This window comes from Aptenodytes forsteri, unplaced genomic scaffold (genome assembly GCF_000699145.1).
Source record: "Aptenodytes forsteri isolate BGI_AS27 unplaced genomic scaffold, ASM69914v1 Scaffold55, whole genome shotgun sequence".
Classification (NCBI taxonomy): Eukaryota; Metazoa; Chordata; class Aves; order Sphenisciformes; family Spheniscidae; genus Aptenodytes; species Aptenodytes forsteri.
The window spans coordinates 380599-406684 of record NW_008796063.1 but is presented as its reverse complement, the minus strand read 5'-3'; the positions used below and the strand labels follow the sequence as shown (position 1 = coordinate 406684).

Here is a 26086-nt window from a genome sequence, read left to right as displayed (position 1 = left end):
AGGTTTAGATTGGATGTAAGGAAAAATTTCTTTACTGAAAGAGTGGTGAAACATTGGAACAGGCTGCCCAGGGAAGTGGTGGAGTCCCCATCCCTGGAGGTATTTAAAAGACGTGTAGATGAGGCGCTTAGGGACATGGTTTAGTGGGCATGGTGGTGTTGGGTTGACGGTTGGACTCGATGATCTTAGAGGTCTTTTCCAACCTCAATGATTCTATGATTCTATGATTCATACCCCCCCCAAGTCCTCTACCCTTCCAGGCTGCACCAGGCAGACCCATCTGGACAACTCTTGGAAGGCAAGCCAGGGAAACCAGACCACTTCTCTCACCCTCCTTTAGGTGGAGTCTTCATCCCAGTGGATGAAAGCAGAAAACTCCCTAAGTAAATTTGGTCCTCAAAAACTCAGGCCAGTAACATTTCAGTCCGAGGTGATCTAGTACATGTTTCTGTTACTGTGCACGTTAGTCACTGAGGAGGCCATTATTTTCAGAGTCCTGACTTAAACAAACATAAGCCTTAATATCTGTTTATGCATAAAGATATACGTACACGCACTTCCTGCATGTTCTTGGTCAGAATGGCATAATAAATTCAAAGCTAGTAAACTTTCAAAAGGCCAAGTCTAAATGCTAAGAATGTCTGTACATGAAAGAGTTCTAAACATCTGCTATTTATACCCCCTGGCAAAAATCAATCTTATTTTCATCTGTGAGTGTTCACATCACGCTGCAAGCAGCCCTAGTTGCAATAGACAGCCAGAGTGAATCATTAGCTATTATTTACGCTTCAGCAGAATTGCCAAAGAGCTGGCTTCTTTCCCCTGCAGTTGAACTTCTTCAACTAAAACCCCAACTGAGGAAGACTCTCCAACAGATATCTAGCTATAAGTAGGTGGTGGTATAAGAGAACCCTACCACACCCCTAATAGCACCTGTAAATCTAGTGAGACTATGAAGTCCGTAAGAGCCCACCTACTGAGGGAGGCAGTAGACTTGGAGGGTAGGAGTCAGACACCAAGTGGCGTGGGCAGGCACATTTAAGTCAGCTGGTTATACCTTCATACACACCCACCTCAATCTGCACAGGAACTGTCTTTCCAAAGGCTCTAAACATAAAACAAATCAAAACCAAGGATCTGATCTTCATTTACAGGATAAACTGGGACTGAGGTCAGCATGGCTGAAAAGAAGTCTTGTTAATGAAGGAACTGGGGAAAAACGATGGGAGAAAATTGTATAAGGTATAAGACGAGGGAATATCAGATACAGCTATGGCTAAAGGAACTTACAAGCAGATAATGATGAACAGCAAAGGAAAGAGATAGTACTAATGTGGATAAAAACAGTAGCCGTATAGCTATTCAGTCAATGAAAGGACTATGCCAAATCTGTCCAAGGGACTTGATAGGAAATCTGTATAATAATGAAGGCCAACAAACTGAAGGAATGTGAAGTCCTGATACTCATAATACATGGACACAGACACTGGACAATCATATACATAGAGACTAAACAATAAATGAAGGACACACGAGCTGGAATAAGAAATACGTCACTGTACTGAAGTAGTGTGAAAAGGATGGCAGCATACACAGTGATTTACATCACACATCCCTTTGTTGTGGAAAAGCTATCAAAAAGATTAGATAGAGGTCCCATGGAAGGTCTGCAGAGGAACAACGAGCACTGTGATGTTATCACAAATGTAAACAGTTCTTGCAAGCATGGCGTTATGGGGGCTAACCAACCAAATACAGATTAAAGAACAAATTCCCCTTACTAATGAGAATGTTCAAGTACTTCCAGATGTGATGGCTGACAGTTTGCTTCAAACACTTGAGAAACAACTATTTAAAATCAACTTATGAAAAGTTGATTCTCTAACTTTAAGTAGAAGAAAGATGATCATGTCAATAAGTAAGTTTTATGTTTAAAATACAGCAGGCTTTGAAAACCTACTTAAAAATTTACTAAAGTCAAGTGGACTCAGTCTCAGGGATATGGCTATGAAGATGATTTGGAATATTTGACTGTAATTATTCTCCCTGACAGAGCATAGCTCTGGGAAAAGGCTACTTCAGTGGGTGCTCCATAACTAATTTTTGGCAGGTCCACACCACTAGCCCTGTAAGTGCCTATAACTCAACAACTTACAGAGCATGCTGTGAGGGCCCCTTCTAGAAAAGACCACAAGGCATCATCGAAAGGCATATGATACAGCTAGTGCCATATAAGCAACCAGGGCTGGTCACTTCACCATTCAAATCACAGCATACTTGAGCCTCAAGTTTTCTTCTCCACTGTGCTCTTGAGTCCAGCCATGCACCTAAATAGATTCGACAAAAGGCAAGGTTGGCTTCAACTTTTAAGGTCAATATTACGATCAAAGATAGGCAACGCATATCCTTAAAGTAAAAAATGAAGAACACGTATCTGGATTTTACATCATCAGCACAGGGAAAAAACCCCAAAACTTGCATGAAATAGCTTCGAGTCTAACTGAATGAATAATCATTTCAAAAAACAGGAGATGGCCTACAGGAAAGGAAAGAGATTAATCATCAAAGTAAGCTACAGTTTGGAGGTCAGAAGGTAAGAACTGCCACAGGTCAAACTAAGTTAAATCTTGCAGATGAAAACCAACAAAATCGAAGAAGATTGAGGCAGCAAACGAAAATGTTTCAGCCACAGAAATGAAAAGAGAATGAGAAAAACCATGAAGTATGTAGAGGACGCCTCAAAACTAAAGAAATATTTCACGAGATTACAAAAAGTTTCACAATATAGCTGACAAAGCAAGACATCTACAGGAAGGACTGTACAGAAATTAAAATTAGTGAAAACAGAGATTGTTGGTTTTGACAATCTGCACAGCCTCAGAACACATTCAGAAAGAAAAGAGAATTCAATTTACCGGTGGTATCTTATTTAAAACCAACCTGATTTGTTTATTATAAAAATGGATTTTCTAGAGAAAAGCAGAACAGGAAAAATCCTGCTGGACCCAAGCAAACTAAAATTGATGCTACTAATGAGTTAAAATTTTGAAAAGATAAGAATTATGACAAAAGTGGAAACGTGGGTAAGGAACTTGGCAAAGGGGAAATTGCATCAGGTTGCATTAAAAGAGGAAGTGCTGATGTGCAGGGAGGATACTATTGGAGCTCCTCCTTGGATATCAGCCTTTGGACAAAACCTATTGAATATTTTCGTTAATGATCTTTAAAAGAAGAATAGGAATACACTAATGAAATTTGCTGGTGACACAAACTTGGGAGACATCACCAACACAGACAACTGAGGTATCGCCCAGCAAGAATGGAATGATCTTGAGTTTTCAAATTCAACATGGCAAGTACAAGTACTCAGGCACAAAGTAGTAAGAATGATTGCTGTATCTTACAATGCGTCAATAGCAAACCGCTAATGAAGATGATCTGCATAGTTAATCACAAGATTCACAAGCCAGCAAACTGTTGTGTAACATTACATATTGGAGGGTAGTATTTCTATTAGGGTTGGAGAAGTATTTGTGCCATTATAGACATCATGTGCCATTTTGGTTTTTCATGCTCAAAAAAGATCACCTAAACCCAAAAAAGGCAGAAAGATTGGATTCCACTAAGACAAAACACGGCAAGATATCTATGTTGAAGAGGTAGACATGAACAGGGTTACTTGGTGCAGTTGCCTGGAAGACATAACTTGAAGAAAGAGGACGTGTCTTCCATGATGTGTTCTTACATATCCCCCACAGACTACCAGCAAAACATTATATAAATTGTGGAACAGTAGTGAGATAGAATGAGACAAAATCATTAAAACCGACACAAACGTGTATGCTTTGTGGTACCAAGAATCCTGAAAGTAAAGAAAGACACTTTCTATACCACCTGTTCTGTGCTGTTCTGCTTCTCAAGTCACCTCTGTGCTAGTTTTGTTGTACATGGTCAATACTATGTACAATATACAACAACTACATTTGAAAGCAGACAGGTGCTCCTTCAAATTGACTTGAAATTTATATTAGACTAATATACACAGTCCTTTTTTTTCTGTTGAATTTTGAATAAATTAATTCCAGGCACCTTTCACTTCTCATGTAGAGAATCACTTTTTTTTCTTCTGTGTTCATATCATCTTCAGTAATTTTGGAACTGCCAGAAGAAAATGCTAGAGATACCTTACTCTGTGGCATTCTTCGGTTTAAAATATACTGGCTCACATGGAAGAACCACGTCCCCAACCTTCACAGGGGAACAGTTGCTACGCTTTACTACCCCTTCACTTATCTAAGGGAGACAAACATCCCAATGGCATGAGAAACCAAAGGAAGTATCAAGTGCAGTTTCACACAGTTCAGTCTACACTAAAGCTGGGCCACCTGGAGATTATATGCTCTCTCTGCCTCGTACAAACCAGTGCTACTCAGAACATAAGCTAGTGCTGCTCATGCCTAAGTTGTCCATTTAATTACCCTTTAGAAGCATTGTAAGCTGGTTTCAGGATTTATACCAGGGATCAGATCTTCCATGACAGGTGAAAAAGTATCGTCATTTCATCCTGCAGTCTGCCTCCATCAGATAATCCTAGCTGATTCCAAATTTCTCTTTAACTGTATTAATCCAAGTGTATCATGCCAATTAAACTAGATGATAAACAACATGCAGCTAAAAGAATATTTATGTTACTTATTATCTGGAATACTGCATCAAAAAATTAAAATCATATTTAGAAAGTTCTGATAATCATCTAATTAGAGAGTCATTAATTAAAATAAATGATGATGTATTTCCTACATTAGCAAAATTCAGATTTCAAATTATTTTAATGAAAAACAAGTCTATAAAAACCATGGAATTTTTCTTACGAACAAAATCAATTAAGTAGAAAGGAAAACAGCAATGGATCATGAGGAAGATTTAGACCCATTATTTCATTATTCCCTTTAACTCTCTTGAAAACTACCTACTGCACCCTTGCTCTAACACTGGATAATTATCTATTTGTCTTGAGAAAACAACATGAGTTTGGTCAAGGACAGGGACATAGGACTCTGCCGATCAAAAAACTTCTGTCAAACTCGGCAATTTTGTCTGCAGGAAGACATTGTCTCAGTAATTTGTCAGAGCACAATGTGTTCAGCTTAGCCATCCTGTGTCCAACAACAAAACCTCTAGAAGTGGTTCTTGTCATTCCCTTTTCCTTGAAGTCCACGATTGACAGTCAGATGAGGTATCTTTTACTTCTTCTACAATATCTGTTTTAATTTAATTGTTCAAATTATCTACTGCCTCAGGCACTTCAGAATAATAGTTTCCTTCGTCCATGTTTTTAAACATATTCTTGCACTAAAACAAGAAAAGTAGTTGCATGCGAAGTAACTAAATCACAAAGCTAATAGATTTGACGTGGCAAATTCTTCATTAGCTCTAAATAAAACAATCACCATTTCAGACATTTTTGCTGCACAGGAACGATGGAAGGGGCTGAGGTGAGGTAAGAATGAGCGAGAGGAACCCATTGTGAAAGCGATGCCATCATTTTCAGAATGGACTAGCTCTGCAATTTGCCCATGTTCAGTGGAGAGGTCTGTTTTAAGGAAGTGCAAGTTTTAGTACAGCGGAACAGGCTACACCCCCATCACATACGTCTGCAGGTTTGCACAACTGGCGGTGGCTGTGCAACTACGGGAGGTGCTGGAGTGCTCCCTGCCAGTGGTGAGCTCGGACAGAACAGGGGAGGCAGCAGCAGCAGCAGGACAAACACTAGGAGAAATCCAGGGTCAGCATGACAGCTGCTTCTTAATCTGTTGTGCTCAGCCTATACAGGGTTATAGCTATTGATTCACTGGCAAATACATTCAATTTGATTGCTTTTGGATGCATCAGAGGCATGCGTTACTGCTCCTGGAATATTACTTTTTGCCCTCACCATAGCAGACTTTCCTTCCTTTGTATTTCTTACAAATGATAGTGGCAAAGGGAAGGGTCAGGGAAACCAGATTCTTTCCATTAAAATACCAGGCTGTCTAAAATTGGCAATTTGCTAGGTTAACTTACTTGCGACATCTGACCCAGCTCCAGCTTCACTGATTCCCAAGCAAGCCACAACATCTCCAGCTATAGTTGGTACGAGGAACTGTTTTTTCAACTCATCAGAACCAAACCTGCAACAATATAATGAAAAAGATAGGATATTAAAAGCTTTTGAAGGTAAACTTTACTTACAAGTTAGTTATAAATTCTGTTCTATCCACACAGCGATCAATTTTTCTATGACTAGGTAAAACCTGTCCCAGAGCCAAAAGACAGAACAGATACCCCCCAAAGCTATGATTCAGAGCCTTCAACAGAAGTGCAGCCACAATCATTTTAAACAAGGTTTTTACAAGCATTCAGGCTCTTACTCCCACAGAAACGTGTGGTCTAGATGCCCCAAATCTGATCTTTATGACTGTTGTTTTGAGCACTATCATATCTAAATAAACATAGTCCCTGGGGTTTCCCCTCGATGCTCCTGCACCAGTCTGCGGTCAGCCAGGATGGAGGACCTGCTCTCCGCATTATCTTCTGACTTTTGCACCAGCTCTTTGCCAGGTTTTAGTGGTGACTGAAAAGTTACAGCTTGTGATGGCCACCCTCTGCAAATATCTGTATTTACATTATTAACATTTCACATTTGCATTTAAATCACACAGTGAAATCTGTTAGTGCTTCTTGCCAGCTGTTCTTTTAGTCCCCACAAAAATAAAAAGGGAAACAGCAAACTGTTGATGGCATTTTAATACAAAAAAATCACTTGGCCATATTTCAATTCAGTGAAGAGGCACACTCTTTTTTTCCAATGTTTAGCTGCTTTCACTGATTCAAAACGTGGTCCATCTCATTTCACGGTTGATTTTGTCCTAATTAACATTCACTGATTTGGTCTTGCAGCGTGAATGGTGAGCTCGTGGTCTAGTTCTTGAACCTTTCTTGTGCTAGACTGAAAAATTCCTCGGGTCATGAGATGTCTCTTCTGTGAGCAGAAATCCATAAAAGTCAAGTTCCTCCTCAGCCTCCTCTCTGGTATGAGGCTTCTCAGGTCAGCATCTCCACTCATCTCCCTAGGCTCGCTGGCTGGCTAAGCAGGCTGCAGTTACCTGGGCCCTCCTTCTAAAACAGCATCTCAGTACTTCCAAAGGAGTGATGCCATTTTAGCTAAGACTCTGACCCTTCCCCTACACCCCAACCCTGACTCAGAACAGTCAAAGGACACGGGATGGACAGAGAACAGACTGGGAGCTGGCAGACACTTTCACTTTGTGCACACAGGGAGCTCAATTCCTAGTCCTGTTCCTGCTGATAATCACGGCAGCAATCCCAAATAAATACAAGAAGCCAGCTTGGAGTGTTTACTCCTTCCTCCAGCATACTGGGACAAAGTCCCCTGGTCTGTTATGCAGTGTATTTTTTTTTTCTTTTCTTTTCCTTGGGACACGATCAAGTATAGCCAGCTGAACATTCATTAGACAAAATAACCGCAACAACATGAAAAATCAGATTATGAAAGGAGCTAGCAGGGATTTTTGGCAATGCTTTCTGACGCTTAAAACTTTGCCAACCTTTAGTTATTTCAACAGAGGATTTCCATGACAAGAACTTTTCTCAGAATAATGTTTTCTGTTTGATATCTTTGGTTGGTTGGTTGAAGTTCCAGAAAACAGTTCAGCTCTTCCTAAAAATGAGGCTACAGAAGAAGTTATTTTGCAAATAAAAAAAAAATCTGGCAACATTATCTTCAGAAGATCATGGGTTTCTACACCTTGCAGGAAGGACATGCAGCTCAGCAAGCAGCTAGCTATTGTGTTAGAGATATGTTGTTTCTGTAAAATTCTACCCATCTTAAATGCATTCCAGAAAAATCTCAGGTTTGCATAAATGCAATACCCACTTCTTCCCGGTTTAACAGCTGCAGAATTAGAAAATTGTTCGCAATGAGATCGTGCTCTGGCTCAAGACAGACCAGACTGTCTGCTTTCTGGGCCGGGGCCATACCCCAAGAGCATAGTTTCCCACGTGATTAACTGTGCAGCCTTAGCATCGCTCTGAAATATATTTTCATACATGTGTGTATGTACACACACACACACGAGTCTACAGTCAATAAACCGGAGCTCCTTGTTGATGCTGGATAACCCAGAAGTCCCAAATGCAAGATTCTGATACATTAAGAGTTCCATGAAAGTGGTCCATCCTTTCTTGCTCCACACTTTATAAGTAACATTGGTGGAATGTCATGAATACAAACACAAAAATTACAATGGTATACAATCTTGTAAATGGTGGGTAAATAAAACCATGGCAAAATACAGGTGTAAGAACACTTCCTTGATCCACACATAGTTCTGTTTATATGCTCTGCCAATTAGAAATTTAAGTCACCTTTCTTCATCTCAAATACATATAAAAATCTGGTTTCTGACAGATTAGATTGCTACATTGAATGAAAATATGTCTATTGCACATCACTATTCTGACTCAATTGGGCTGATAATCATCTTGGTAGAACCGCAGATCTTATGCACTTTTGTTTCTTCTGCTTCTGGGGAAAAAAGCTGAGCTGAAGTGAATTAATTAAATTAGTAAGGAAAGTTCTGAGTAGAACTGACAGATACACTAGTGTGATACACTATTAAGTGCAAATTGAAATTCTGAATATGAACAGCTGCAGGCAGTTCTAACCTCAGCATTTGATCAACTCAAGCTTTCTTGCACTGAAGCTCACACATTCGAGCACTATTCACCACCAAAGCAAAAATAAAGGGGGGGAAAAAAAAAAGATAAGTTTTCAGATGATCTGTGCGTTATTCTACAGTATCTCAATGATGACATGATAGTTTACTCATGGACTTCCTAGAAATATAAAGAACATTTCCTTTAGGCAAAGAAGAGGGCAACTCTGACCTACTGTCACTTTCCTTCTTACATACTAGCAAGAGGTGAATTTCTCCCCAATTCTCTTCCTCTTCTGCTCTTAGACTCAAACTATTAACAGTGCAGTAGCCATGTGCCATGCTTTTGCTTCAATGTAGTCCTGCACAGGCGTGCTACCATCTGATGTCCAGGTCCAGCTCAGCAGTACTCCTTGGATCTTCAAGATACAGGAAAAGAAGCAAGAAAAAACAAAAGGGAAGAGATGCTCTTTACAGGCACAGAAATGCATGGCGAACAGCAGCAAGCACCCTTGGGCAGCATGGAAGCCTCATTAAGTTCAGTAATTTACATAACCTGGATTTAAAAGAATCCACACTGCAATCAGCTTTCTCTCCTTGAGTCCCTATTTCAGTCAAGATAAGAACACATGTGAGTTTAAAAAACCCTCATTTAGAAAACTTATTTACTTTTTGTGAAAGATCGCAGAAGTAAAAAAGCAGTAAGAAAAGTGCTCTGGCTCCCAGTTTTTATCAAGCCTTTAAGCTTCAGTTATTTGAAGATTTTATGAAATAAATTGCTCAGTTCGAGCTACTGCTACGTTCTGAAAAGAATACAGATGAGAAGCCTGCATGAGAATACCTGATGGGTATGATGACCTCATGCAGATGAGACTACCTGAAGGGTTTTGGTTAAGAATAATCACATCAATCTTCTATTTATTTAGGAATGCATTTTATACTAAAATGCAGGTATTGTAAAAGAGGAGTCATATTAAAGATTACCCTCTTCAGACCATGCAGTTTTTAAGAGCTACTCATGTCCTGCTGCTACCACACCAGCTGTGGAGGCCTGAAGGCTGCCCACCAGACAAGCTGCCACTGTAGCATGGCCAGGCTGTCACCAGGAGCTGGAGAAACCTCAAAGGTATAGGAACAGTGTGAAGCTGGTTTGAGGAAAGCTAGTTCAGAAGCAGCTGCTTGACTTCATATTGCCCCACCGTATTGCTCTGGCTACTTTTTTTAATGATACTTTTTTAATGATATGTTGAAAGCTGCACCTGTAACAGCTTCTGCTCTGGCTCAGGGCAAATCCCGGCCTACTTTATGCGCACTATACAAATTACGTACCAAATATGAGAGCAAGAGAACTCCGTATGTCTGTTCTTGAAGAAGCACAAAACCAAGCTTCCCTTATGCTATGCCAGTGGGAAAGCCACTTGGCTCTTGAACGACCTCTTCCCATTTTCACCCTTTTCCCAGCTGATCAAGAGGATGATCCTGCTTTTCAAAACTGCTGTTCTGATTGTCAGCTGCAGCTTCTCTCCTTTACAGCAAACAGGAAATGAGACCGTAAAACTAACTTTTTGGACATTAATTCTCAGGTGTGCTGCTGTTCAGGGTGGAGAAAGAATCAGTGACGAGTAAGCTGATGAAATAGAAAAGCACTCTCTTCCCACTAAATAATCATCATTATCCTTACTGTTTTCCTATAAATAATGTGTGTGGGGGGGGAAGGGTAGAAAAGGAAAGTTTACTGCCTACTGCTGAGATAAAGGAGCTCTACGCTGACCTGGTATCACTATGGATGTGTCGCCCTATAGGCTTGTTTACAAGCCCAAGGAAATGTATCTCATTCGCTGTGTCAGCTGAGAGCTGCTTTCTCCACTCTACCTCTAAGCATGAAAGCAAGTGAAGTATTATATCTGAATGCATTTGAAAGACCTGACAGAGAGTTATGTTCAGAACCAGGTACATCAAAGGTCAGATCACTGCTGACAAAACATTTTGCATTTAGTTCTCAAATTTAGAAAGTGCTACTGCTTCACTTAGAGGAATCTGGGGGAAAAAAAATGGAGCAGTCTGGGCATCTTCAAGTGAAACAAAACTGTTTTCTCCTGTATTTGTCTACACAATAGAAATGCATACAAATCAAAATCTGCAGGGTTGCTTCCAAATATGACCATGAATATAGCTTTCTGAAGGTTGTCAAAAAAAATCATAAACAATGAAGTAAAAAGGGGCAGGAACAGTGAACAGGCAAACAGATACAGGTAACATTTTCAAAATTTATTATTTCTATAATTAAAACTGCTACTACAATGTACTTCCCATTTAACTGAATATCTCAAAGACCTTCACAAACTAAGCCTCGCAACAGCTTGTCACCGAAGCAAGAAATCCATGGAAGTTGCAGAAACAGCATCAGGAGGCATCCTGACTCTAGATCTTTCAAGACTTTATTTTTCCAAAGTATGAAAACTTAAAAAGCTCTGTGTGTGTGTGTCCGTATGTGTATCCATCTGTTCAAACTACTGTGCTGTCTATATATCTAATTGAGGGAACATCTCTAATTTACAGTGGCAGAACATCTTCATGACATATCACATTCACTGAGTTGGTTTGCAGGTGCACTCAAATACATGCTTGATGAATGGTGAATAAAGCCCAAAGTTAGGAAAGCCAACAAAGGGCTCCAGATTTCTTTTTAAAAGTTTTTTAGGGGATGATGGTTGATTCCCATATTACTGTTTACTTTGTGCGTCGCTGATGCATCATGTGTAACAATGCATAGTTAAGACGCAAAATTTGGATTATCTCTTTGAACTTGTTTAGGATCACCACAGTACACAGACACCTTTAAAGAAACCATCCAGGCTGTGAATGCAATTTGAAACCATGACCCAGGACAAGCAGTTAGCCCTCTCACTATACTGCATGAAGTAAAGCTGCACACGTGCAAAATTTCCTGTAGCAACCAGCTTTCTCTTTTCATTACCAAGTTTCACTTTTACATCTTAACAGTGGGACACTGTACTGTATAACTAGTCAGTGGAATTGACTTAACAGTGGAGGAAAAGTTCCCTAATACAGATGCAAATTCAATTACAGATTTCATCATGTTAACGACATTTTCACATTTACTTTCCAAGAACATCCACTTTAGGATTTCACTAGCACAAATGTATGTAGCTTCGCTGCTTTACTACAGCAGAACAGAGTAACAGAAGGCCAAAAAACTGCAATGGAACAAAATCCCATCTTCTTTTACCCACAGATTTTATTTAAACAGCTGGGAATAAAAGGCTATGATGGGGGCAATGTACTATTTTCTGAAGTCTTTTAAAATACTAGTTTTATTCTCATTTGGACTATAACTAAGCTATTGTTGCAACAGACATACTGAACTCCATGCTTTCAGCAAGCTTTTGGTGTTTCACACAAAGGAGAAGAAAACTTTTAGAAAGATTTCCCCTGGCTGAGACCTCTGAAGTCACACATACCTAGCAGAAGGATAAATGGATGTCAGGGGAAGAGAGCCTACATTCCAGACTCTAAAATGGATTTACAGGCATTTTCATTCGGGGGGGGGGAGGAAGCACCAACAAAAACAACCCAACCCTAAAATGCTCTTCTGTGCAAAAATTCCCCTTTTGTATATCTGTTTTGTGCAGAGAAATTCCTCACTTCATCATCATTATTTGAATTTAATCCCCACCACCACCTTCCAGAATTTTAGGTGTGTATCCATATTCCAGGGGCAAACTGCTGGACCAGCCTGTTGCCTCCCTCTAGTTTTGCAAACTGATGTTTTGATGCAGAATGTTTGTGAAACTACTACATGAAGAAGTTGGTAACTGCCACTTTTATTGAGGGAGGAAAAAAAAAAGAACCAAAACAGATTCAGAAAGTGCAGGAGCCTAAATGATAGCAAGTGATAAAAGGGGAACACTGACACAAGCAGATGAGAAAAAGCAAAGTGAGTAATTGCCTGGAATGGACATATTTAGGAAGCACGATACATGTGCTACAACTTTAGGAGTTAGACCAACATTGATCATTATTTCTGAAAAGTCACAGTCAGAGAGGAGCACCTTGTAAAGCTGAAGAAAAGCAAGTAAATTATAAAATAGAATTAGACTGATCCTAATCATTACAACTAAATACATCCTTAGTATGACTGCACTGGGATATCTGGCTAAGAAAAAACACAAACGTGAATAGGGATCTTCTGGAATTAAAATTGTTTTACTGGTTGTGGCACCAAAGTTCTCAGTTTGTAAACATATCATCTACTATTAAACAAGGCCTATGTTTTAATATATAATATTCTAGCATTTAAAAAAAAAAAAAGTATTTTCTCTCCTAAACCAAACTGTCTGAGAGAGGTAGAGAGTAGGTTCCTTCCTCCAGTGTTACTGAAGAGCAACTAGACAGTAAATCTGCACAGGAATGTTTTTTCCTACTCTTATACAGATTGGGTTTTAGGCCTAAACACATGATGATTTGGGTTTTAGGCTAAACTAAACTTTCTGAAAATTACCTTGTAAGAGCAGGAGTAGCCATGCTAGCTTGCACTCCAATAGCCATAGGAATACCTCCACAGTGGATATTTCCCAGCTCTTCTGCCACTGCAATGTTATAGGAGAAGTCCAAGCCCATGCCGCCATATTCTGAGGAAAAAACAAATGTATTGATGCTCATGTTCTACACTGGCATAAGCAACAAGAAAAAAAAAAATATTGCTACTGCAAGGACTTGCCAACTGCAATTTCACTGCTAATTTTTAAATATTTGACAATTATCAGCTTTCCTTTCAGAAAAGCGATGCCACACTATTCTTTACAAAACCTGAATTTAAAACTACACCTGCTCTAATTACCCGTGTGCACATCAGGTCACCTCTGAATATCCTAGGTAGCATCATTACTTTTACTGGAAACAGCAGGAAAAAGTGATTTGCTGCTAAAAATGACATCAGAAGGCAAAATTATTCTTTCTAACAGCAAGGTTGTATGAACAAATCACCACAAGGTAAGAAGTGCTTTTATTTCTCCGTAACAATGCCTGACACCCACTCTCACCCCCCAATGCACTCAAGCAGAGCTCATCCTCCTCGCGTGCAGCACTCAAGTCAGCACAGAGCAAGACCACGTGCAGGTTGTGTCCCTGTGTTAAATTACTGCCGTAGCTCAAAATCCACCTTAGACACAAGTACAATACCGAACACACGTATTTAATATCCTGGCACCTGGTCGGTGCAGACATTAAAGCATTTTTCATTAGCAGGAGGCTGACGACCCGGGGCGCTGGCCGGGCTCCAGCACAGGCCGTTCCTCCTCCCCACATTCCAATCTGCAAAGTCAATTAAAAAGGATATTATTCTTCACCTCCTTCCCATGCCCAGTGCTGATAAACCCACCATGTAGAGAAACACAGAAAAGGGCTACACTGCTATGATGGATGAAGTAATTTCTAGCTGCATTAACTAGTCCAAAGGAAATATGGTGAAAAAGAGAAGGTTACTGCTTGACGTCACTAGTTGACTGAGAAGTTTTGATTAGATAATGTTTTCCTCCTTTTTTGTTTTGTTTTTTGATTGGTTGGTTGCTTTTTTTTTAAACTCATTTGAAGACCAACTAAGAAAATTTCAAATAAATAGATACAATCCCCCACCCCTCACACACACACACACACACACACAAAATAAGGGGCAGGCGACCCTCTTTCATTTTCACTTGCTGACATCAAACACTATCTGAGCTCACCCCTCTACTAACCTGCTTTGAAGTTTTCAAAAAACACCATTAATTAAAAATCAAAACACCACAGTGCATATAAACGCAGGGCTTTGTGTGCTATCATCTGTTTCCTAAACCCACAGAAACTATCTTTGTGCATCCTTTCTCTGCAGACAGAAGGGAAACCACAAATGGAAAAGGCTAAGCGTGGAGTTTAATTTTCAAATAATGTTTCTCCTTAGGTCATCCTGAGCAATCTGGATTGTCAGAATTACAAAATAGCCACTTTTCCAAACTTGTACCTGAAAATAAAGCATGTTTCTAAAAAATATACACAAAATTGAAATTCCTACTGAAAGCTTAAGCAATACAGTGAAGCGATAGAATTATGAGAATGTCTTTAGCATAATATATAATCCAATTCTCTTGCCTTAACAAAGGCCCCATCAATAAGTAAGTGCTCTGAGGAACAGTAAGGAACGTATGCACACGTAAAGGGAAAGCTATCTAAAGATGCGTGGTATGAGAGGTTTTTTGCTAATTTTATATGAATCTGTATCAGAGTTATAATAGATAACCTCAGTTTTGGCACCACACAAATGCTTTCCATTTGATTTTATTTTTTTAAATCGGTCAATCATTTTATTGCCAAACTACAGTTATTACTAATTTTGTCTTTGGTTCTGTCTACCAAGCAGTTATATTCCTGTCTTTCACTTAATTTCACAAATCAAAACCTTAGTTTCTTGATTTACCCAAAGCAACTTCACAAGAGGAATGCTATGCACAAAACTGACCCAAAGAAGGACCGTTTTATGCAAGTGTGTGGCTTACATACATTCTTTGTTCATACCACAATTCATTATGTATTACTATATAACAGACTTGCCTTGCTCTCATTTGAGATTAGTTACCAAGAGGTACATTTTAAAAACAAAATGCTGCAAAAGGCCAGCTCTCAAAGCGATGACACTGAAGGAATTTCCTACCAAAGGGAGGAAACGAATCAGAACAAAGCCGCAGGACCTGAGAAGGTGGAGGGGGGAAGCCCTGCCAGGCAAAGAGATGATGCATCCTCTGAAGATTTTATAGTCTGGGGATAGATAATGCAAGAGACAACCACAGATGCAGACGGGCAGGAAGGGCAGAAGCAAATGGTAAAAACATTAATCAGACAACACCTAACTTTCCATCAGTTCTGTTCCAGGAGCCAAGGAGAAAGAGTTTCATGGAGAAATGTGAGTGGTTTGACGGATGATTATAGGAACGCCTCTTTTGAACCCAAAGTACTTGCTCGAGACAGAGATTCACTTGTCAGTGAAGTCTGTGCAGCTATATCCCCAAGTAATTTGGGTAACTTATGCCATGGCTAAAGACAGTTGTGTCCCATCTGTTTGGGGAACCGGATCTCTGCACTGAGACGCGCTGCCAGCAATGTCACACACAGCAATAGCAGGCAGCGCTGGCTCCGAGCACCCACGCAACTTTCTTTTTTCCCCAGCACATGGTGGCAGCCTGGCTTCTGCAGCCCCGCTGCCGGTGCCCCAGCCAGCTATTTTGGGACTGGTCCGAGCACATAACCCTGCGTGCCACGGGACTCAGCTCTTAAACTGAGACAAACCCACCAGATCATTCTTACTTCTACCTGCAATGACGGTGAACATTTTATGGAATGAATGTTTAATTTTTATTTGTAATAAGATTTACCCTTTTTGGAATAACTCTCATTTGGAATAAGGGAATAAGCTGGTGGTAGGAGGGTTGTGTTCGCCAGTCTCATCAACAAACACCACCTCCTGGAAGTATCTGTAATGTAATGCTAACAGGTCAATTTAATTTTCATTCATAAAAGCAAACACCATGCCTAATATAACTTTTGGTGAAAAATCCATAATGAAAAGGAACGAAATAAATCTCAGATTTGATTGTTGTTTTTTAAAAAAAAGAGTAACAAGCTATATGTAAATATTCACATGTAGAACATTTCTAGAGTAAATATTTCATTTAACTTTAAAACGAGATGAGTGACCTTTAGAGAATTGTTTGGCTACATTTCCATTTTTAATTTGCAAGAAATATTAAAAGAACAAAGCAAAGCAAAACTAGGCAGAAAGTCTAATGCACTAATATTTTATAATTCAAAACAGGTAGAAAAAGGCAACTCTGCTATATTCAAATCGTTACTGTTTTGCTGACAATAGCACAACTTACAGCTGTTAAACAGCTTAATTTGATATCTTATCCATTGTTCGATTTCAGGTTCTTTTACAAAGAAATTAAATTATAAAGCCCACAGCAAGAACACATGAACATGCAGATAAATAAAGATTCTGCACTGCAGACCATGGGCAGGACCCACGCTGGAGCAGGGGAAGAATGTGAGGAGGAAGGAGCAGCAGAGAGGAGCTGCTATGAACTGACTGCAATCCCCCATCCCTCTGCACCACTTGGGGTGGGGAGGGAGGTAGATGACTCGGGAATGAAGGACTGAAGCTGAGCCTGGGAAGAAGGGGGAGAGGATGGTGGGGAACATGTTGTTTTAATTTGCCTTTGTTTCTCGCTACACAAATCTATTTTAATTGGCAGCAAATTAAATTAATTTTCCCCAAGCCAAGTCTGCTTTGCCCACGATGGCAACTGGTGAGCCATCTCCCTGACTTTATCTCGACCAGCTGAGCCTTGCCATTGTATTTTCTCCCCTGTCCTGCTGAGAAGGAGTGAGCGAGCGACTGGGTGGGTGTCTGGCTGCTGGCCACGGTGAACCCACCACACCACGGTGAGTATATTAACCTATTATTCTTTTAAACTGGCTCTGTGCTTTTCTATTAATCACCACCACCACATTATTTTAACACCCTCCTCCCCCCCCAAAAGCTCCTTATTTTATATAGACCAGCTTATTTCTTTATTTCTACATGTTAAGTTTGTGATACTGCCAGTAGAGTGGGAGACCAAGAGAAAACAGCAAGCTTTAAAAAACATAGTTTTTAAAAGATGCAGATGTACATTCTACTAAGTCTGATAATTTAGGGTATCAGGACTTATATATATGAATATAGGCAGACAGCAAAGGTGATGCCCAAAAATACAAATAAAAGAGCAAGACTATCTGATCTTCAGCTGCAACATGTCAAAACAGAAATACTGCTGAGAAGATCGGTTGGGAAAACAAAGGCAAAGAATGTCTATGAAAAAGGACTCATAAAGGCAAAGGAGAAGCTGAGATCTTTCATACAATCGTTTTATTTTTGTGAAGACCGACATGTTTCTTGTCACTTGTTCAGCTACAGGCTCCCTGTTCAAATATGACTCTGTTCAATGATGAGACAGGCTCAAAGTGTCTAGTCCAAGTTTTGTAAGAGTTTATTCTATTTGGAATTTGCTTCTGAACCCCATCTAGTATCTGTCAGTGGGAATGACAACATCTGTGGTGAAAAGGGTCTGTAAGTGAGTTAAGCAAGGAGAAACAAGATGTCTTCAGAGTGTTTTAAGAATGTGAGTGAGCCTGGAAAAAGGAATTGTGAAAACACAATACAGCCGTATCAGTAACTCAATCTTAAATGCTTATATAATTTATCTTGTTTGTTTACAGAGCTTTCAAAGTTCACATAAAGTGTATCTACACCAAAGGAAATCACGCAGTATTACTTCTACTATTGGCACCTAACTCAGTGCAAGAAAAAACAAATGTGTGCTCTTATTTCTAGTGACTAGAAAGACAAATAAAACATGAATCAACTCCCATTTTTAAGATAGGTCTGAGAGATTCCTACATCTGACACCAAGATGACAGAGCTAATTGCCAGTTTTCATCATAGCCTACAATTTTAAATCAACAAAAGGAAAATTTAAGTGTTCAAACCTTACTCACCTGTCATAAATATAGTTCAAGAATTTCAATTCCAGAGGACTACAAAGAACCTTGAAGTTACATAATTGCAAATTTCACCAGATAGGACAGTATAGAAATCCTACCATAATTCCTCTCCTATTCTTTACATAAAAGGAATTTAAAGAATTACCAACCAAATGGTTACTCTCTGTGTTGTGCAATTTCCCATGAACTGATTCTGAAAAGTCTTGGCTGATCAAGCTCAGAAAATACCTACTGCCTTCTTGGTTATTTGCTTCTTGCTGGATGCAGTGGAAAAACTCTTTATTTCACGTCAGAGAAACTCTGTGCATCCACTTCAGCCTTGTTGAGATGAACACATATTTTTTGGCTATTTCACCTGGATCAGTTCACCAAAAAAACCCCAACAACCCACAAAAAAAAACCCCAACCACAAAACAAAAAAGAAACAAAAACCCCTTGTACCAGATGCAGAGTTCCTCTTAACAGATTATCTTAGCCAGACAGATCAAATTCCCTCAGTTTGTCCCAAAGTAGGACGAATTATAGTGCTTTATATTTGTGTTTGGTTGATCCTGGAAAGATCACCACCACATGCAGTACTTGATCTCTCACAGATACTCACTAGTTCATCCAAAAAACCCAAGGCAGATAAGAACCTCTTCTGTTAACTGAAGTTTTACTCAGTAATATTACTCTTGGGATCCAGAATTCTTCGGAAAGGGAAAAATATGGATTGGCGGCTCATTCCTTTTCAGACATATACAGTTAGCGGCATAAGTACAATCCCTGAACAATTAACAGTGCAAATTGTGTGTTCCTGCAATACTCATTGCTATAGAAGTCATCACAGCTGCTGCTTCAGAAACAAAATTTACTGAGATGAGTAAGGCGATCGGATCTGTCTAGCACCGTTTTAGATTAAGACAGAGCTACACTGGAAAATACAGGAGAAACTTCCCCCGCAGTGTAAGGATAAAAAAATCCCCTATAAAAACAACACAAAATGCCAAGTAGGAACTCCGCAGTGCCTGCCACTGAGCAGACAAATGCACCACACAGACCTGCTCCTAGCTGGGGGGCAGCATGGACACATTTAAAGAGGGTTCAAAAGCTGTGTAGGACACTGCTTTAGAAAGCCATTATATAAAAAATCTTTTTTAAAACCCAGCCGCACTTGTTACCCTCTGACTTCCAAAAACCTCCCTCACAAATTTGTAAGTTTTCTTTATTTTCTAAATGGTTATACAGTGTCACCAATTGCCATCTGAGTCAGCAATCACATCTGCATAAATCTTCAAACTCAGAAGGATATCAGACCTCTTAAACAAAAAACAAAAAAACCCCAACAACAACAACAACAACAAAATCACACAAACCCCCAAAATTGTATACAAACAACATTACAGGGAAGGAAAAGCTAAGCTGCACAGTACAAGAGAATAAAATGTCCACATGGCAACACAAGAAACATTATCAGTGTAAAAAGACGCAGTAGCCAAAAAAAAAAGAAAGAAAAAAGAAAATCCAAGATTACACACAGTCCCAAGCACTAGCTATTGCATCAGCTCCAACTCAGAGAAAAACTTTACGCAATCACTGGTCAGAGATTCCTCAGTCGCCTTCTGCCTGCTTTTAAACTGAGATTATTTTTCCCCCTCAGCTTTGACCCAACATCAATCCCACAGAAGCCTAGTTAAACCATCCTACAATTTTTTTTCTTTAAGGTTAAAAAGTACAGCTCACAATTATTGTACATTTGATATTTAACGCTAGTCAAACTAAGTGTCACAGCATGAAGAAAACAAGAAAAACAGGAAAAAAAAACACATGGAAAAATGAAATCAAGAAGTGTATAGCTTCAGTGGCAAAGCCATGCTACTTCTCACGGGGTTTCTCTTTGGGCAAGCTCATAAACAAACCATAGCCTAGGTTTCAAGAATATCACCTCTGCAACCTCCCTGCTGCTTGAGGTCAGTCAATCAGCAACAACTGTCAACCTCCTTACGTACATTAAACATATACATTCCTACAACCTGTTGCACGTTCACCTGCTTTAAACTTTGCTTGTGGATGCTCAGTTTAATTCTCTGAGTCAGCCTTATCCAGCAGGGAATACTGCTTCTCTCCAGCTTGGAGGTTGCCACCCTTCTGACGAACAGGCAAATGTTGCATCAACATCCTTCGACACGATGCGTGTCCACTGCAGTCCTACTGACACCACTGTAAATCAGCCCTCAGAGGCACCAAAACCTGCCTTCAGACTCGATGAAGGCATCTGTCAGCGCCATGTAAAATGTGCTCTTCCTCCCAAGAAAACAACTGCACAGCTGCTCAGCTAGCTTCTTTTAAATGTGCTCATTCATTTTGAACAGGTAATAAATCGATTAATCTCACACCTGTACAATAATGAAGCAGGTACATCATCTTTATGTGCTGCTGGTGCTCCTATTCAGGACTCTTCCTCTCACATGAACTACCACAAACTACTATGAAAAGTTCATGTTACTCTGCATCATGGCAAATTTTCCTCCAACAGGATCTGAAGTGTGAATACAGAAATAGATACTATAAGGAATCTACAGTAATGTACAGACATTCAACATCCCATAGGTGAACAGGGAAAGAAAATGGGAATAGACCTATCAATAGGTAACAGAGAGGGAGAGACCAAAGAACATTCTCCAGTTTAAGCACAACAGGGAAAAAAATGAGTAACAGGACTGAATACAAGTATGTACATTTGTAAGGATTTTTTAAAAGCTGGATGAAAAGGGGCCAAAATCTGAAATCAGAAGAAATTGTGCTCAGTTTTGTAGCAAACCCTATGAGCAAAAAGCAGACTAATTACTTTCATTTCTTAAAGGCATCAGGATATAAAGTCAGTATTCAAAAGATCCAGAGCTCATTCTGGCTCTTCTGAATTCCACATAAATAAATAATTAAACTGAAAAGCAATACTACGTGATTCAGGGATTAAACAGATATATTACATTTGCTACTTATTAAAAATTCTACGCTAAGATTTATACAAAGGCTGACTATTTTTCAGCTGAAAGCTGTGTTTAACTTTCTTTCCTACAAGATCTTTTATTCCAGTCCAAGCTGATAAATAGCTTGTTGGAAATCCAGATTTGTCTGACATGGACAACTTTAGCCACTTAGCTCAAGATGTCACACCCAAAGGCACAAATTTTACTAGACCACAAGTTCCAAAACTTGCAATCTCCAAATGGAGTTACAAACTGAGAATTAAAATTGCGGGCACAGGGGGAGAAATTTGACAAATGCTGGTTTTGATTAAATTCCAGAAAAAACTATTTCAGAATGTGTGCCGTGAATAATTAAATGACTTTGGATGTGCTCTGGAGCTAGCCTGGCTAGCACAGGGGTTTTAGTTCAGTAGCACAGAACTCTGAACAGAAACACACCACAGGAGGCTTGCACAGGAATTTCTGATCAGCGCAGGCTTACAGGACCAAATTATTTTCCAGTGGCTGACCCCTTACGTCCTCGAGAAGCTGTGCCAGATACTGAAAAAAACATGCCATGCCATCCCAAAATACCTGTCACATTGCAGATCAACATATTCTTACCATGGTCACAGTGAACAAATTATTGAAGAGACATCTATCAACTAATGCCACAGCTAGAAGCACACCCCTCTGTCATTAAGTAATTTCCTTGTTTGTAAGGATTAACAGGCAAAAGACTCTTCAGCTGGCAACGTCTGCATCCGCAGGCTGATGCAGACATCAGCATGGGCAGGGCTGGGACCACCGTGGGCAGCTCCTCGTCGCCAGCAACTCCCAAGCCCTTGCCCCGCGAGACAGCCTGTTGTGCTGCTGGAGCATCTCCAGATATTTCACTTCTCAAGTGCAACAGAGACCGAAGGAGAGCATCTTCTGTGTTTTGTGATTGTTTGTGAAATCTGATTGGTTTTGAAACTCCTTTGAGTTAGCAAAAGCAAAGCAATAAAAGAGCATCCCTATTTCTGAGCGATAGAGTGTGGTTAGCTGTTTAAGACAAAACCCAAATTTTCTGTTTTCCAGGAAGGGTCATAAGTTTGATCTTGAACTGGGGAAAAAAGTCAAATAAAAATGCAAAAATCTGTAATACTTTTATGACACGAAATTGCATTCTTCTTTCAGGTTTGTTTGGGTTTTTTTCCAAAAGACATACAAAGGAAATGTCACAATAAAACACCCTTCTGGAATGAAAATTGAAGGTTTTTTACACAATGCCAAAACAATGCATTTCCCCTTACTTTTCTCCAACAAAACAGACATTTCAGTAAAACTGACATGTTCTCATGCTTTCTCTACTCTTGATAATTTTAATGGAAAAACATTTCATTGATAACTTTTATTTGGTTTAAGGAGTGTGAACAAACACTTTAAGCACTATTCTAGAGCTGACAATACCTGGTTTAGTTCTCATTTTTGCCTATGATTTTGTGTGCATCCTTGCCCTTCAGATTTGTCAACCACAGCGTATCATAAAACAGATTATCCCTCTCTGTAAAAAAAGCTAACACAACACGATTCTAATCTGAACTGCAATCTCCAATGTAAAATAATGCTACATCACTATTTTTATTTACGTTGAAGTTGGAAGGTGTGCCTTATATGTGGTACTGGCCACAAACGAAAGGATTTTCAGTATAGTGCAAAGCATGCCAGAAAGCAAACTCCCCATCCAAAACTGTTTTCTTCAAAAGAACTGTCTACTCAAAATATTATATTATTTCAGTGAGCATTTCATCATCCCCCGTGCTATGCTCCAAGAAATTGTAATTTATCGGGTTATCTGTTTCTTCTTATTGATTTGGTTCTGAAATCAGTAACAAATCAGCACTGAAAACCGTGAAAAGCAAGTTATTCCAAGGGGGAATGACAGCACCTGGCTGCAGAGCAGATAAAATTATAATACAGTTTACAACTAAAAACCACATCAAACTGCCTAATACACAATTATCTGACTGACACAATGAGGTTGTAACTTACATAGAGAATAACCTAGGACAAAAGGGAACAATGCCATCATTAAAGGTATCCGTTGAAGAGTGAGATGAGTTAAGAAAAAAAACCACAAAACCCCCCAGAAAATCCTTTCCACCTTCCCTGACTCCCAGTCCTACCTGAATTATAACTAATGACCCTAAGCATTCATGCACCCAGTAGTATAACTACCCTTTTACTATACAGGTTAACTGTAATTTTTTACAACAGAAACAGAAGATATATTTAGCCATAGCAAATTTAAGTCTATAGTAAAAGTACATTTGCAGTACTGACTGTATAAACACTTGCAGCTAAAGTCAGACCTCTCTCGATCGTGAATACTATCTCTGCTATTTACAAACCATTCAGGAACACGAGCAGGGACATTCATGCATTCAGCTACCACTCAGGAGCTCCAAGAAAGTCAGAGGCTGGCTATTCATCTCCATCATTTGCTTTTTTATAAGTAGCTATACAACAAATTATATCCTAAATTCTTGTTCTTAAACTATCATACTAGAGCTACATAGCAATAAATGTATTCGTCGGGAAAAGAATACCTTGAATACGTGGTCACATAGTAAATTTGCAAAGGTATTAAATTTTATTGCATGTGCTGAGTAATTCTGAAAGGGAAAGTATATTAAATCAACATATATATTGTATATATTCATACTTACGGGATGGCTCTGAAACTGAGATTTAAATATTCACATTTGAAAATAAAAGCAGTAAAACAAGTTCATATATTTGGGGGTGGAGGTGGGGAAATCCTTCTTCCCAGAAATTAGGAAATTATTCCAGGAGATGTTTGAAAAATAATCTTAGAAGTACTGCCAAATACCTGAGTTGTTATCTTCATGGCTCAATAATCTAGCCAATAACATACCTTTCTTTCAAATCAGAAGAAAAATACCAGTGAGGCTGGAGTCCTCTCCACCTCCCGAGCAGACAAATGTTCCAGAGCCATCGTGCTTCCCCCATCTCTCCCACACACCTACAAATAGAGGGGACTGGGGAGAATGGGTGAGGGGACAGTAGATTGTTAATGAAGGAAAAAGCACTTGTCAAAACTACATATTATTACTATTTTTTTTAAGTTGGTCTTGTACTATGTACTTTCCATTAGATCCGTCTAATCGCCAACGATTTTAAAAACGATAGGCTTGGCAACCATCCATCAGATACCAGGGATTTATTGTAGTGTTGTGTGTACTATTTCTAAATGAGTAACTGAAACATCCAAAATAAAAAAAAGAAAATCCCAGTCAATTTATTGGTGCGTAGGTGTAAGAATCTCCAGAAACAGAACACACAATTATAAAATTATGTTAATATACTAAGGCTTTTTGGCATGTGTTTTGAGAGTTACATTCCTTTCCATCTCATAAAAGGCTCTCTTTTAGAAACATATCCAATAGTCACAAAAATATTTGCCTGATTTTCACGTGCCTCCATCCCCATCCAGCTGTAACACAACAGGCTTCTGTGGCCAGGAGACCCTGCTGAGTAGCACAGGGCTGTAAGAAAGGGAAGTGAACAGGATTTCATTACCATAGGCACCTTTTATCATGGGTAGATGGCTCACTGTGTAGCCACTCCACTAAGGCTGCTGATGCATCCTTTGTTTTCCCACAGTCTCCTAGACACTCCTTCTGTTCAGAGAGATAAGTATTTTCCACCACCTTCCTGTTACTCTTAAGCCAGATCTCCAAAGAGCTGGCTGATAAGCTTTCCAGTATTTCAGAGACACCCTAAATAGGTGCTGGGCTGAACTTGTTTGCTCATTTACTGGCAGTGCATGACACAGGAGGTGGCTGGGCATGCAGGGATCATCCCTCCGAACTACACGAGGAGCCCATCACTGCTGGACCTTTGGAGTTCGCCTGCAGTTGAGGTGCTGCAGGCTTTCCACATTGCTCAGCAGAGGCAGCAGATAAGCAGATGTCTGCCCTGGAACGGCTCTGGCTTAAAGATGCGTTTCCAGTACAAAGCTTGTATCTCACACCCATGGAAAAACATAGCAAGTTCAATGTCTCTGCATACCCTTAGTCTGGTGGAGACACCAATCCCACACGGACTCCAGACTGTCTTCAGAAACTGCCCAAGAGCCAGATCAGTTGTTCAAGTTTGTGATGCAGCTTTTTCAGCAACGTTAGCATGATCAAAGTCCAGAGCTAGATGCAAAAGAAGCAGTGATATATAAGCAGCCACAGATTTTAATCAGTGCCCCGTTCTGAAGCTTCTGCAAAGTCTCACATGAAATTATAATAAATGTATTAAAACTCATAAGCTTCACAATGTTGAGCATACTGCCTATCCTTTCAGTGCTGCATTATTTTGATGTTTTCTCTCCTTCTTTTAAGGATTACAACTATTTGCTAACTCATTATGCTTAAGGAAAAGCCAGCTTATAGCATGTCTCAGCATTAGGTAGTCCCAAATTGAGCGAATCTGGCAACTCTAAATTAACAACGAGCAAAGCAGCAGTGACTGTGCCTCCTTTCTCCCAACTACATCATTATACTGAACCATGAAGAATGAGAAAGCCCACACCAAAGACATCAATTTATGCTCAACTCTCACTCTATGTTTAAAATAGTTGAGGAAAGAACAAAAACGTTCATTGAATACTGAATGGCCTCAAAATTAGCAATAAGGTTTAAGACCATGCTATCCTTCACTGAAACAATGAAAAGTTACATGAACTATTCCTCAAATGTAAAGCTGAAATTCTCTTTCCATTAAAAGGAAAAAGAAAAAAAAAAGGGAGGGGGGGGGGGAAAAAAGTTT

At 39.5% G+C, this 26086-nt stretch overlaps 1 protein-coding gene across 1 annotated transcript in view; it reads right to left on the bottom strand.

Moving 5' to 3' along the window:
* Positions 1-26086, bottom strand: part of LOC103904957 (probable acyl-CoA dehydrogenase 6) — an 81065-nt gene that overhangs the window by 23538 nt on the left and 31441 nt on the right. Inside the window, exons 3-4 of the mRNA XM_009286525.2 lie at positions 13240-13369; positions 6064-6170 (exon numbers count right to left, since the gene is read on the bottom strand). Of these exons, the coding sequence (XP_009284800.1) occupies positions 6064-6170; positions 13240-13369 (237 nt within the window). The remainder of the gene's footprint in view (positions 1-6063; positions 6171-13239; positions 13370-26086) is intronic.